General features: G+C 46.8%; 2 protein-coding genes across 2 annotated transcripts; one reads left to right on the top strand and one right to left on the bottom strand.

The window, feature by feature from the left end:
- The first annotated feature begins 3,491 nt into the window (after positions 1–3,491).
- Positions 3,492–5,476, top strand: LOC127340997 (uncharacterized). Its single transcript, XM_051366766.2, has 2 exons — positions 3,492–3,652; positions 4,345–5,476. Exons 1-2 carry the CDS (start codon positions 3,505–3,507, stop codon positions 5,133–5,135), a joined length of 939 nt encoding a protein of 312 aa, XP_051222726.1. The 5' UTR covers positions 3,492–3,504; the 3' UTR covers positions 5,136–5,476.
- A 5,972-nt stretch (positions 5,477–11,448) lies between these two features.
- On the bottom strand, positions 11,449–13,824 carry LOC127340998 (uncharacterized). The gene is made up of 3 exons (XM_051366767.2): positions 13,515–13,824; positions 13,308–13,383; positions 11,449–12,714 (listed from the first exon to the last, which is right to left on the bottom strand). The coding sequence occupies exons 1-3, from the start codon at positions 13,551–13,553 to the stop codon at positions 11,603–11,605; spliced, it is 1,227 nt and encodes a 408-aa protein (XP_051222727.1). The 5' UTR covers positions 13,554–13,824; the 3' UTR covers positions 11,449–11,602.
- Between the last annotated feature and the right edge of the window lie 94 nt (positions 13,825–13,918).

The raw sequence follows: 13,918 nt of genomic DNA on the forward strand, positions 1-13,918 counted from the left end.
AATCAGGGAATTTGACGTCGAAGTAATCAACGTCCGAGCGAACACAGATAACGACTCCGCCAATATTATAGGCGACGCCGTGGGAGCCATTGCGGCGGAGGCAGAAAATGCGTTTCCACAAAGCCCAATTAGGATGGACTCCGAGGAAGCATTCGCACAATGTGATAAAAATCGACACGTGCAAGATAGAATTGGGCGTCAGCTGGTGAAGCTAAAGCCCATAAACATAGAGAAGACCGCGAAGAAACTCATGGATAGGAGGGGAAAGACCGCGGATGAGATGATCGACGAAACTAACCCGGTACTCCATTGGAGGAGATGGGTAGCTCTCCTCGTGGGGGAAGCGAAGCGCATCCTTTTTCTTGGCGAATCCCAGCTTCTTCAGCAAGTTCATATCCTGGCTGGAGATCTTGGATCTCTCCCACTCCAAATCTTCGGTGGCCATTGGGGATTTTTTTGGAGCGCGGTGCTGGATGTGTCACGAGGATGATGATTTCTACCAGAATGGAGCAGAACAGAACACCCTCGGAGGAGCACACAAAGCGATGAGAGCAATGGAGGATTTTTTGCAAAGGAACAGAAGTGCGGCGCGGGGGGAAGTATTGATTGAGCAAGACGATGACCTTATATGCAGGTGCGGTGAAACGACGCACCGTTGGATGAATAAGTGGTGGACCAGATGCTATACACGTAGTCCAGGGGTAAAAAGGTAATTTCATCATGACGAGAAATTACAGGTCCTGCAGTACATGTGCCAGTAAAAGCGGAGACGTGTGTCCCCCACTTGCACGACGTGTCCATCAAAGAGGGGATTTTGGACCCACGAGGCAGTGAGAAAAGCGGTTTTCGCATGTTTCCAATACAGTAAATCGTGGCTATCATCAGCAATGACGTCATTAAGGCAAAAAGAAAAACCATACTAAGGAGCATGGTGAAAATATCGACAACACAAGATTATTTCGAGAGCCTTTGATCAAATACAAGTTTTTGCCCAAATGCTCGGGGGCTACTTTGGAAAAAATGAAAAGTTCGAGAAAGACAAAATAAAAATGGTATGAGCCTATGATCAAATACAAAATATTTGCTCATAGCCTCGGGGGCTACTCCCATCGGGAGCGCTGTTCGCGCTCCCGAGAGATTTAAAGATTTCGGGAGAAAAAGAAAATATAGCGGCATAAAACGTGGAGCCTACACCCAAGTACAAGTCCTTGGCTGTAGCCTCGGGGGCTACTCCCATCGGGAACGCTGTTCGCGTGCCTGATGAAATTGAAAGAAAAAAAAGAGATAGAAGTACAAGAGAGTATATTTCGAGTTAAAATAACTCTACATATACTCCCATCGGGAGAGCAATATAAGTCATTCGTTGACTCAATAAAATGTGCTATTCCAACAGCCGAATAAAGCACTCGACAATATATTCTCCGAGCGCCGAAGTTGCGAATAAATCTCTGAATGCCGCAAAATTTGCGAAGGTAAGACCCCAGATCTGTTCTGTGCGGCGTAGCGCCGCCTCTGACGTCGGTTTGCTACTTTTTTCCGTATCAACAGATACGAAGAAAAATCCTAACGGACGCGTTAGGTACCCGATAAATATGACTGGGACTCGACAGAATGGTAAGACCTTAAGCGGCACCTGTCGAAGTTTACACCAGTATCCCGAAATCTTGTCCAGGGATGTGATTTTGAAGTAGGTTTTTGCGGATTGCTACTAAAGCAGTTAACTAGTACCTGATCCGTCAGATGAACTAGCCCCAACTACCATTATCCCTGTACAATATAGAAATTTGTATGCAAAGATATGTGCAAAAATTCAGAGTTGTCGAATAAATATAAAGCTGGAGATTTTCCCTGACTCTGCGATTCAAGCAAAATCTCGGGGGCTACTGACATAGGCATACCTAATGGGCCTGCCGAAGATGGTACCCGGGGTTTACTGAAGGCCCACGACCCGAAGAATAAGAAGATTCGGAAGCCCAAGATACTGTTAAGGAAAGCTAGAGTTATAATAGGAGTCCTCGTTTGTAATCTTGCGGGATGGGTTAGAAACCCTCCCGGACTCTGTAAACTTGTGTATCACGAATCCCTCGGCTCCGCCTCCTATATAAGGGGGAGTCGAGGGACAAAGAAAGGATCGAATCATTGTCTTACAAACCCTAGCTTTTATATCGTCGAGTACTTTTCGGCTGAAACCTTCAAGATCTACTTGCCCTCTACATCCAACGAAATCCTAGTCTACAATCTGTAGGCATTGACAAGTTAATCCCTTGTCAACAGCAGAGGTCCAAAGGATGGAGGTCGTGACCAAGTTGCTTCCGGAGGAGAACCGGATCATGTGACGTGTGTTCACCCACATCTATCATAGGTTGCTTCATTTTATCCGAACTTATGTTTCTTTTGCAACTTTATTAGCTATTGTTTATGCGTACTTTGTGATTGACTAAATTAGCCGTATTTTGAACCACTATTTTTATTGTCTGTATGACCACTTTGTCTCATGACTTACTTTTTTGGTGAATTTAGTTGAAAAAACAAAATTTCGATCGCTGGGCTACCCGATCCAAAGAGACATATGAGCCAATGAGACCAATTTCATATCTGTGGTTCAATTCAAACGAAAACAAACGTAGCACATTCATTTCAAAGCAACTCAACAATTTCAGAGCACAACAACATGATCATATAGACCCGGGTGCCAAAACTCCATTCCCTAGAAATCACTATCATTAATGATTACATTACACAGAATTCTATTTGCGACCATTTCGATGACTACATTTAGAAAAAAATTATTTGATATTATAAGAGCGGCCTATCTATTTATGTCGCTGTTGGTGAGCTAAATTCAATTGTTCCCACACCCATTTATGCTAAACTTTTTTACTTCTATATAATCAATTTTAACACGCAATGTATGCAATTTTTTAGCAACACTTCATTCGTAATACTATCATAAATTTCATACATAAATAACAAACTTAATAACATAATCACGCATCCACATATGAAGATACATATTTATAACATATTGCTAGTTATCATTACAAATATTTTTTAAATTAGATTTCATTGTCAATTATTATTTTTATTCAGTTAGTTCACACTATACAAGATAACAATTTAATAGGATGGGCTTCACCATAAATCCAAGTGAATACACAACATCATATCTTAATGTACCATGGTGTTCTTAAATATCTACAAAACATAGTAAAATATTCTAAAGTATACCAGTCTAACCAGTACACCATAAGGTTTCTAGAGTACAAAACTATCGAGTTTAGGTGTAGATTTTTTTTCCTTGGTTTAGGTGTAGTTTTTTTTTATGTTAGGGTAAATAAAGAGTTTGTAAAGTGCAGTGTTAGTTGGGCCGCATTTGAACAACATCAGGCCGATCGTCCATCACCAATCAGGCCTTCTTCTCCCTTCTCCCGTCAGTCTCCCTGCCCAACCTCCATGGTCGCCTCATGGTAGCGCACTAGCACCACCCCACCCCGCCTCCCGCCCATGGCTCGCCGCCTCCTCGCCCGCCACCTCTCCCCCCTCCTCCGCCTCGGTGCCCGCTGCCCCGCGCACCGCCCCTCTCCGGCTCTCGCCGTCACGCGCCGCCGAACCCTTGGTCCGGCGTCATGTCCCCCGGTCTGGGCTCCCCAAGGTGCGGCTTCTCCGAATTCAGTCCGTCCCTGCCCCGCTCCCTCCCTCCCTCTGATTATAAGATGAATTCCCTGCTCTTATTGTGTCACCACCACCTGCAAATGCTATCTGAACTTTCTCATACCTCGCAGTGACGCATGATATGTTCTAGTGTTTTGTAACCTATGTGTCTGAACTCTGAAGATAACTCAACACTATGATAATTTTTCTGAGCAAGGCACATGAGAAATATACGGTTCCCATGTTGCTTATGCGGTAACTGATCACCTGTGCAGCTACCGGTGAAATCATAAATTATTCAATTTTGCATATGTTGTAAATTTCTGGTGTTTGTGAATTACTAAGGCACTTAGCGGATATGGTACTTTCTGAACTATATGCTGAATAGCAGGGTCTTTATATCGGAAGCAATATGTCTCTTGATCATATGAAATAGCGAGAGTACTATGTTGCCATTCTTTTAGTCAATGCATATGATGTTACTCTCTACGAGTCTGGTGGTTTTGTATCTTTTCACTTGTTGTATGGAAGATATGCTTGCTATGGTACTATCACACTAAATGGTATCATGATCTATTAAAAGTTCCACTCGATGTCATTCTTCATGTTGATGAATGAATTCGTACCGAATCCTTGCTGAGTACAATTGCTTTCCTGCAAATGCATTTTACTGAAGGCATTATCTTTCTCCAGGAATACGATTCTTTGCTGATGATCGTTCACACTACGATCTGTTTGGTAAAAGAAGGCCAGGCGATGAAGGGTTCAGGAAAGCTTGGCAGGAGAATGTTGACGAGGAGGACTGCCTCTGGACAGCCAGTGAGGACGAGGATGAAGAGGAAGAGAATGACACAAAAATGGAGAGGGAGATGAAGAAAGTGAAGAAGCAAGCCAAGGAAAATGCAAACCTCGTAGATGGCGACGACAGTGACGAGTTAAGAAGTATATGCCCTGAGAGCGATGAAGACGATATGAATCTCTGGAGTGGTAGTGAAGAGGACGATGACAACGATATCCCTACCGAGCCACACCCCAATGAACGCAGTGATCCATATATTGATAAGGTGTTTGAATTTGATGAGGCACCCAAATACCGCACAATCTCTGAGCTGTTAAAAGCTGAGAAGGAACCACCAGAGCTTTCGCCAGGAAAGCAAGCAAGAAAACTTGCTGTAGAAAATGCTCTCAAAAAGTTGAAAAAGGGGCCTGATGGACGCTACATTAACGTGTTTGATGTTGTCACTGATATAGATATCCTGATTGGAGCATTTGAGAACATTGTCTCGGGACCAGAATATGCAGAGCTGCGGGAGGGTGGACCAAAGAAGCTCAATATCCAGTTCTTTAAGGATATACAAGCACGCATGAGAGACCCAAATTTCAAATTTTCTCCGGAGTTAAAGTTAAAGCCCAAGAGTAAGTTAGTGCCTAAGAAAAAATGGCAGAAAGCACAATCAAGGAAGAGAAAGAATGACAAACGTTGAGCTGAGATAAAACGGCCTTCAACAGTCATGTAATTCAAATCCATAACACTTTCTTCAAATGGCGGACAAGTTTCTGTTGTGTAGTGTTATCCACAATGAATATCTTCTGTAACATGGCACAAGTACTTAGAGGAGTATCTTTGGCCATATCATTTTAATGTATTCAGTTTGGCAAGCAAATGGTCTCTGAATTCAGCAGTTTATTTTAGTTTAACAGGCAGGGAGTATGATTCTATCCATTCAACTGTAAATTGGTTAGACCTAGGTGGGAATTATGCACTGAAATTCTTGCTCTAGCATACTTCTCTTTTATTTAAGGTATCAATGAACTTTCTTTGAAATACTTGCTCAATATGTGAGTTCCATCAATAATAGTAGCGCTAGAGCGCTAATTACTGCTGACAACCTGTTGTTGCTTCTGAGGATACTAAGGTCAGGCTTTGCCACTCAGACTTGTATTTTTACAGCATTAGAAGCTTGAAACAACTGTCTCCCTTCTTTCATGATAAGGTAACAGCATCATTTGATTAATTGTTCCATATAGAGAACATATATGTCCATAGTGCTGTTTCAAATTGGAGACATGCATTATTCTTCTCAGGTTGCCTTCCTTCTTTTTTCTATTGATTGGGTGCATATGTGGGCATTCCTGGGATGATAAAATCTAGATTTACACTTTCTATTTTCTGCGGTGGTACACGTATGCACTTGGAAGGTCATATGCTTGTTCTCTGTGCTGTCTTAAAACTCCAAAATCCTGGTTTAGGTGATTAAAGCATGATCAGATGTTACCTCTTTGATTGGAGTACTGCAGGTGCACACACTAGTGCGCTAATAGCATAATACTAACTTGTTGTCATGACTGTTGGCACTCCACTACACCATGTCTGATAGGTTGGACACTGGAGAGATTCAGCTTGCATGTTAAGAAAGTTAAAATTTTCCCAGAACAGTCCAAAGCAGCTCAACCTGGCTTGCTTTTAATTTGCAAGCTGGATCAGATTGTCATCCTAACCGTGCACAAAAACATGCCGGCGAGTGGTTATAGATATGCATAGCATCCTGTTGGCAACTGAACTTATCTGGCTTTCAGAATGGCACCCATTACTCTGTATTATCTAGTATATATACATTTTATGAGAAGTTACCTTCTCAGCGTACATAATTGTGAAATCGGCAAGAACAGTTGAAGGTTGATTTAATTATTTATTAAACAAATGGAATATTTTATCTCAAAGACTATGGGGTTGTCGAAGAGTAACATGCTGACAGTTTACCTGGATTTGTTTAGTTCCGCCTTTCAGGAAGAGAATGAGCAGGGAAAGGAAGCTTCGTGTGTAATCATGCAGGTAAGTGCTCGTGCCTCCTTGTAGTTAATCTTATTTATCCATCCACCTGGCCTCAATTATAGCCTCGGCCATATTTAACTGTACCCAAACAGTATTATAAGCTTCGCCGTGCTAAGCTTCTTATCTGGAAGCTCGGGTGCCGAATCAATATTTAATTATTTGAGTCTGCTGTTACTGTTCAAATGCTATTAGTAGGGCCTGAAAAGCATATTGTTCTGAAGTTTCCTGGATGGGTACTGTGTTCAGCTGGCTCCACGCCTATCATTACTTTTTCTAATGCTTTAGACTAGTTTTGTGGAGATACTTGGTTTATTTTCCACTTTTATGCGACAAAGCAAAACTAAAACATGCACTGAAGATTCATCTAAGGTTTTAGGTGAGAAAAGACATTACTTTTTAACCATGGAGGTTTGTTCTATTAATTCAGAACTTCAGACTAGGGGCACTTTCATGAAGATTGTTGTCCTTGATCAATTGGATATGGTAAGTACATCTGCAATTATGACTTGAGCATTTCCTATATGGATGCTTATCAGAGGATTTATATCGCCAAGCCTTCTGTTTTGGTTCTTAGTTTTTAGAGGTAGTTTCGCGACCTCCCTGGAATTAATTTCTTGAGGTTATATTAACTGAAACAGAACCTTTTCACCACAAAAGCAATTTCTTAATCATGTCCTTGATTGGAGTAGTCATTCTCTTGAGTGTTTGGGTGTTATTTTTCTCCTTTCCTGTGAGCTGCCATTCTAAGCTGGTATCCCCAGGAGCATTTGTTGTGTACCGCTAGCCATCTGAGGCTTTCTTAGTTTAAAGCTGGGCTCTTGAGTCTTTTGTCTGAAAATCGTGCAACAGAAATGACACCACTTCACTGCATTCATACAATGTTCGTGCACAGCAACTTTAAAATTCCCCAAATTGTTTTCACAAATATATAACTGGATAGTTATCACCCCAAATATCAAAGCTCTGAAGAAAAACATTACTGTAGCATGTCTATTCAGGTGAATGCTAAAACGCCATCACATACCCCAATGGTTCTCTGCTTTCTTGTTCATGTCGCAGGGGCCAAGTTTCTTGGTAGCTGCACGCACCAATTCACTGTGCTCCACAACTGCAGGTCAAAAAGATATACCCCAACGGTGCTCCTCTGCAGGCCTGGCTGTCCCAAAGCCCCCCTCCTCCCTGAACATTAGCTACTCCTTTTCATGCCGCTGCCCCTTCCCTATCATCATAATCCCCTGTACTAAAAGCAAGCAATATATTATAACCTACTCCAATGATATAATAAAGCTGCCTTGTGCTAAAGTCTAGAGATGGTCTTTTGTGCTTAATTTTACTGTGCTTGGCTTTCCTTGCCCTCAGCTAAGTTCCAGCTTTTGTCCTCTGCCTTTTCTGTTCTGGTCCTTCATCAGTCCTCACTGCCTTGTTGATGAGAGGCCGGCTGTACCTGGGTCTCACTCTCACATGTGTGTGCGTGCGTGCGTGTGTGAGGGAATATGTTGACTGAAATGACGAGAAACCTTTATCTCAACTCCACCAGCATGGTAGCACTGCTATGGTAGTGCCTCTTTTTCATCTTTTTTCTATTTACGAAAAAAACTACTTTCCCACAAAGCCACTGTGTTGGGCACCGATATGGTAAGCGGCACATAGCTTTAGCTGCATCTCTAAGGGCATCTCCAGCGGCGCGACGCAAACGGTCGCTGAGCGACAGTTTCGTCCGCCGTGACCGGAAATGCGTGCCTGTTCCAGCGGGGCGACGCAAAGTGACCGGGCCGTCCGCGGAGACGCAAACCTGGCCCAAATATGCGCCAGGTTTGCGTCTCCGCGGACGCTCGGCGGTCGCGGAAAATGTCCGCGTTGGGTACATCCGGGCCCGGTCGGCAGTGACTAGGTAAGCAAAATATTTTTTCATTACTTTTGATTGGCCAAAAGGACCATCTTTACTGAGATGGTTAGTCGAGTTAACCTAAAACTACAACGGCCGTACCTACTGCCGTCGCGCGGCCTACACCGGCCTCGGTTACTCGCGATCGCGCGCCCTACTATCGGCCGCCGGATGGGCCGGGCGCCGTCGTCGAAGCGGGAGCGCTTCTTGCACTCCGCGCGCCGCGCACGCCGGCGAACGGACATCTCGTCCTGCCCGCTGCGGCGTTCGAGACCTCGGCCAGGGAGTCGTCCCCACGTGGCCGTCACCGTCGCAACGGCCACCTTGGTAGACGCCGCCTTCGGCTGTCGCCGGGCCTCCTCCTCCTCTGCCACCGCACGGACCGCCGCCGCCGCCGGGCCTCTCTCCTCATGCCGCTGGACCCCCGCCGCCGCCGCGTCCTCCTCACTTTGGACCGCCACTGGATCGTCGCCACGTCGGCGACGAGCGGGCCTCGCCCTAGCCGCCGCCACGCTTCGTCCCTGGCGGCGATGGCGACCTCCGCCTCCCGGTTCTCTGCTCGACCCGCGCGGGAGAAGGGCCCCTACGCTGGAGCGAGTCCAGGTCGGAGCACATTAACCCCCGACCATGGCCATCGCATAGCCGTGGGCTTCCTCCTCCGCCACCCAAGCTCGACGGCGCGGGCGTCCCCACCAGGGACTCGAAGGACGCAAGCGTAACGAGCTGGTCACCGGCGCACTCGGCGCATGGGCACGGGGACGTCGTCGTCCGCGATGTCGTGGATGACGGCGTCGGCCGGAGGGCCGCGATGGCCGCCGCGCCTCCGCGAGCTCGGCTCCGGTGTCGGCGAGCTCGGCCATGGCGTTGGCGATCTCCGCTCTGGTCGCTGCGAGGCGCCCTTCCGCGCGCTCTGCCGCCTCCGCCTCCGCGACCTCCGCCTCCGCCGCCACCACCTCCAGGTCCAGCTGCTGCGCCTCAACGCCGGCGGCGGCTACCTCGTCTTCCTCCTCCTCCGGGTGGAGCTGGCGGCACATCTGAACAACGTGCTCCCAATTCATGTGGTCGGCCATGGATGGATGGTAGCTTGAGGTGTGCCCGTCGCCCCCGCCGGTGTCCACCATATATAGCCACGGCGGGGCGGGAAACGGCGTTGGCGCGCAGGGCGTTTCCCGCGCGCGCGAACCGCCGACGAAACTTGCCAATGTATTGGGCGCTCGCGGGAACGATCGTCGCCGCGCGGAACAGTTAATCGCCGGCGGCAGTCCTCGATGGGACGTAAAACGCCATTAGCGACCTTGACGCTGTCCCGGGATAAAATATGCGTCCGCACCGCTGGAGCTACCCCCGACGCAAACGGTTGCCCTGGCCCACAACGCGTCCACGGGCCGGTGCAAACGGACATTTCGGACGTCCGAAATGCGTCGGCCCGCTGGAGATGCCCTAAAGGAAAAAAATAGGGTCCGTGATCTGGGTTTGGCTTGCTTGGTGTCTGTGTGCACATCGTTTTTGTCCTCTGCCATTTTGATTTAGGACCATCAGTTTGGTGAGATGGGAGTCTGTGCTGGGAAATTTATTAACTTGTTCTTGGGGATCAGTGAGCTTGTTAATGTTTTTTTTTTTCAGATAAATTAGCTGCTGACATGCATGTCATAGAAATGTCTTTACCCGCTTGCATTTGTGCTCCAACTCCGATCCATGGAATTTCTTCTTTGCACGTTAGTATGTTTCAGCTACTATAATGCTAGGCTTTTACCCTTCCATCAGCTCCAATTCATGGAATTTCCTTCTCCTGCAGGTAGCTTTGCACGTTACTATTAGTCTATGCATCGTTTCAAAAAAATAAACAATTAGCTTATGCTGATCTTTTGGATCTTGCTTTGAGTTGACCATCCTTGCTGTAGCTGCTGCACACCCGTGCAAGTAAGTGTTTGCAATACTATAATCATCATCGTTTCCAGTTTAACCCAGACATCGAGGAGTAAACAAATCTATGTAGAGCAGTTTTCTTTTCTCTAGAATCCTATACATTCTTACAAAGGGGACTCAATTGCCTGCTTTGCACTTCAAAATATTGTCTTTGTAGTTCGTACAGTTAGCTAACTATTTGAAAAACGGACAAACTGTACACCAAAAGTTCTTTTAGATAGGTGGGCTTTATAATTCCATCTTTGCAGCATGCTCACCCCAGTAAGAAAGATACCAGTTACGGGTATAATACTACCAAAATGAAACTTGTAAACCGCTAATTGCGGCCTTAGATCTACCACTTCATATTTGCTTGTCTCAATACATACTTGTATATTTGGTGGGTGCATTATGAAGATGGGGAAATAAGAATTTATTTTGGTTAGGGTCTTAGGGACCATTGGGCTCGTGAAGGAGATGCAATCATTCCGGTATGCATTCATTTTCAACCACCTTTACCAGCATAAACTTTTCATCATGAAACATGATCATAATTGGCATCTTTGTTTTTTAGCTGGCCACAATGTTTTTTGAATCCTCCCATGGAATGGTCCTCCCTTAGAAATCATCCCTGAATTGATCGCCCATGCTATAGGTCTGCTAGTTTCCTCTCGATTCTTGGAATCTATTTGCAATATATAGCTGCTTTGGTTCTTGGAATCTACTTGCAATGTATAACTGCTCTCCTATTCTGTCCACGATATTTCCCCACCTAGAACACTGCCCCGAGAATTTGTTCAGTGTAAAATAAGGTGTCATGGCTTAACTGCCAGGCCAGTCCTATGTACTTAATTTACTAGCTAATGTTCATTTTCTGTTCACATGGCATGCTCACTGGCTCCACTCATATGTCATGATCATCTTTTAGGTCAGTGTGGGACAATTTCTTCCAGCGGTACAGCACCCCAGTATTGACAGCTAACATTGGATTAACCGTTCACCGTTGAGTCTGATTCCATGGTCACCATTCGCAGCATAGAGGTCCACAACCACAAAAGACCAAATATACAATGCATGGCAAGCCAGGCAGGGCAAAGCACTAGGCAGTCAAAGGTAATTTACACTACACTGTCTGATCATCCTCTGAAGTGCCACTGCTTTCAAACACCACATCTAAGTCAACATCCATGATCCATTCTCGATAGTACAAGAGGAAACAATAAAAGCAGTAAAATACTAGTAAAAAAGTAGTACGACTGCATCGATCACCATTGCCAATCTTCATCACCCAACTCTCTACATTGTAACACCGCTAGATACAAACAATCCTACATGACAACACAGCCCTTGGTGTTCTCGTCACTGAACATGGTCTCGACATCCCCAGTGCCGGCGCCGGTGGGATGGTAAGCAGAGCTGCTGCCCGCAGGTTGTTGGTAGTAGTAGCTGTACGGGTTGTAGTAGGCGGTGTACGGGCTGATCTGGGGAGACCGGTGGTACATCATCTGCGGCTGTGGCTGCGGCTGGTGCATCATCATGTTGCCGTTCAGGCCCCTCATCATCGCCGCCGCGGCTGCCGGGTTGTTATGGAACCCGGACTGCATGCTCGCCATCAGGTTGCTGTTCTGCTGCTGCTGGAGGTGCTGTTGCTGAAGCCCTCCATAGCCGGTGGCAGCATAAGATGGGTGGCTGTAGCCGCCTGTGTAGCCCCCAGAAGCAGCGCCTCCTGCCCCCAGGCCATGGTTCAGGCCCATCAAGCCATTGATGCCGCCGGTGCTCTTCTGTGCACCATTCCCCAGCTTGCCATTCGCCCCCGCAGCCATGTTCATCTTCTGATTCTGGTGGTGGTTTCCCACCGTGGCACCACTACCCCCTTTCTTTCCGTTGCTCTGGTTATTGTTGACATTGGCACCGTTGCCGTTCTTGTTCTTGACATTGGCCGCCGCAGCCGCAGCTTGCTGCCTGAGGATGCCGAGCTGGCTCACCTTGTCCCCGATGAAGCGGAGCTCGTCTTCATAGTCATCGTCAAACTCGTCATCGTCTTCGTCATCATCATACATGTCATCGTCGTCCTCCGAGCTCAGCTCAGGGAGCTGGTGCTTGTTGTGCTGGCTCTTGAAGGCCTTGAGGCCCTGAATGAGGTTCCCAACTCCACCATGCTTGCCGCCCTGGTCCTTGTGGCTGATGTTGCTGTTCTTGTTGTTGCCATCCTTGCTTGGGTTGGCAGCCTGCTTCTGATGCTGCTGTTGCTGCTGCTTCTGCTGATTGTTGTTGTTGTTGCCCTTGTGGTGGCCCTGGTTGTTGTTGCCGCCCTTCTGATGTGACCACAGCTCTGCGTGCTTGCCACCTCTGGTGAGCTTCCTGATCAGTGTCTCAGAGTCCACATTGCCAGTCACCGTGACCTTGTGGTTGTCCACATCGATGGCCACCGAGTAGACGCCTGCAAACAGGAAGCAGAGAGTTCAGTTTCACAGGCTGCTCGTGAGCCACTGTAATTACAGAGTACTTACTACTTACTAGTCACCAATTAATTAAGTATCACAAGATGCAGGCCTGTGCAGTGAGTGGGGGTTCATTCATCCTGTGTGTTCTCCTATGAGCCGTTCGTGAGATTATCTAACAGCAGTACATCAGCTACAAGGGTGTGAATTTGGGCCTATTCACTAGCTCGGCAAATACAGATTAGCTCAAGCTGGTAAACAAGTTCAGGGGTTCTTGTTTCTCTTCACTTCAAACTTACTACATCCATTTAGTCTGAACATTAGTATGGCCATGGACACATCAAAAGTAGGGATTTATTGTCAAGTAAATGCATTTAATTGGCAAGGCTCAGTGGTGCTTTCAGATGCAAGTGGACAAAGCTCCCAAGCTTTTATATCCGGGCAGAAGATATTTACAGCAAAGTAAGTGTCAAGAAAAAAAAGGAGAGCTACAACCAGTACTACCAGCTTAGACCACTGCTAGAACGGCCACATGCGCAGGAAGGAACCAACAGAAAAACCATGGGAGGATTGGAAGAAGCTGTGTGTGTACCTTCAATCTTCTGGAGCATCTTCTTCACCTTGTGCCTGCACCCATCACAGTGTATGTTCACCCTCAAGACATGGGTCTGCAGGAAGCAAACAATCAATCAATCCCCAAGAACAGTTGACCTCTTCCTCAAACACCTCACACAAATCCACACACTACAGAGAGAAACAGGGAGTTCCAACCAAGAGAGGGAAGGAAGGAGAGAGGTACCTGGATCTTGACCAGCTTGAAATCCTCATCTTTGGTCATTCTGAGAGCACTCACTGTTTGCAAGCTGCCAAGCTGTGTGGATGGAGAGAAGATGGAGCCGGAGGAAGAGAAGAGAAGAGAGCGTGTGTGTGTGGGAGCAAAGCAGCAGCAGTGGCTAGTGGAGGAGTGGGGAGGTGATGGTGGCGCTGGTGGTGCTTCTTGTACCGTTGCAGGAGGAGAAGCCACCACTTGCCTGCATTTAAGAATGGGTTCTGCCTCTACTCTTCCTGCTCTTCTCCCTACGGCTACCACTCTTCTTCCCCACCACCACACCTCCAGCTCTCGTATATAACTCACTCACTGGTCACTGCCCCTCCCACATGGGTGAGGGGGCCTTCTCCTCCTGCCCCCACGACTGTGGTAAA

Source organism: Lolium perenne, chromosome 3, assembly GCF_019359855.2.
Source record: "Lolium perenne isolate Kyuss_39 chromosome 3, Kyuss_2.0, whole genome shotgun sequence".
Classification (NCBI taxonomy): domain Eukaryota; kingdom Viridiplantae; phylum Streptophyta; class Magnoliopsida; order Poales; family Poaceae; genus Lolium; species Lolium perenne.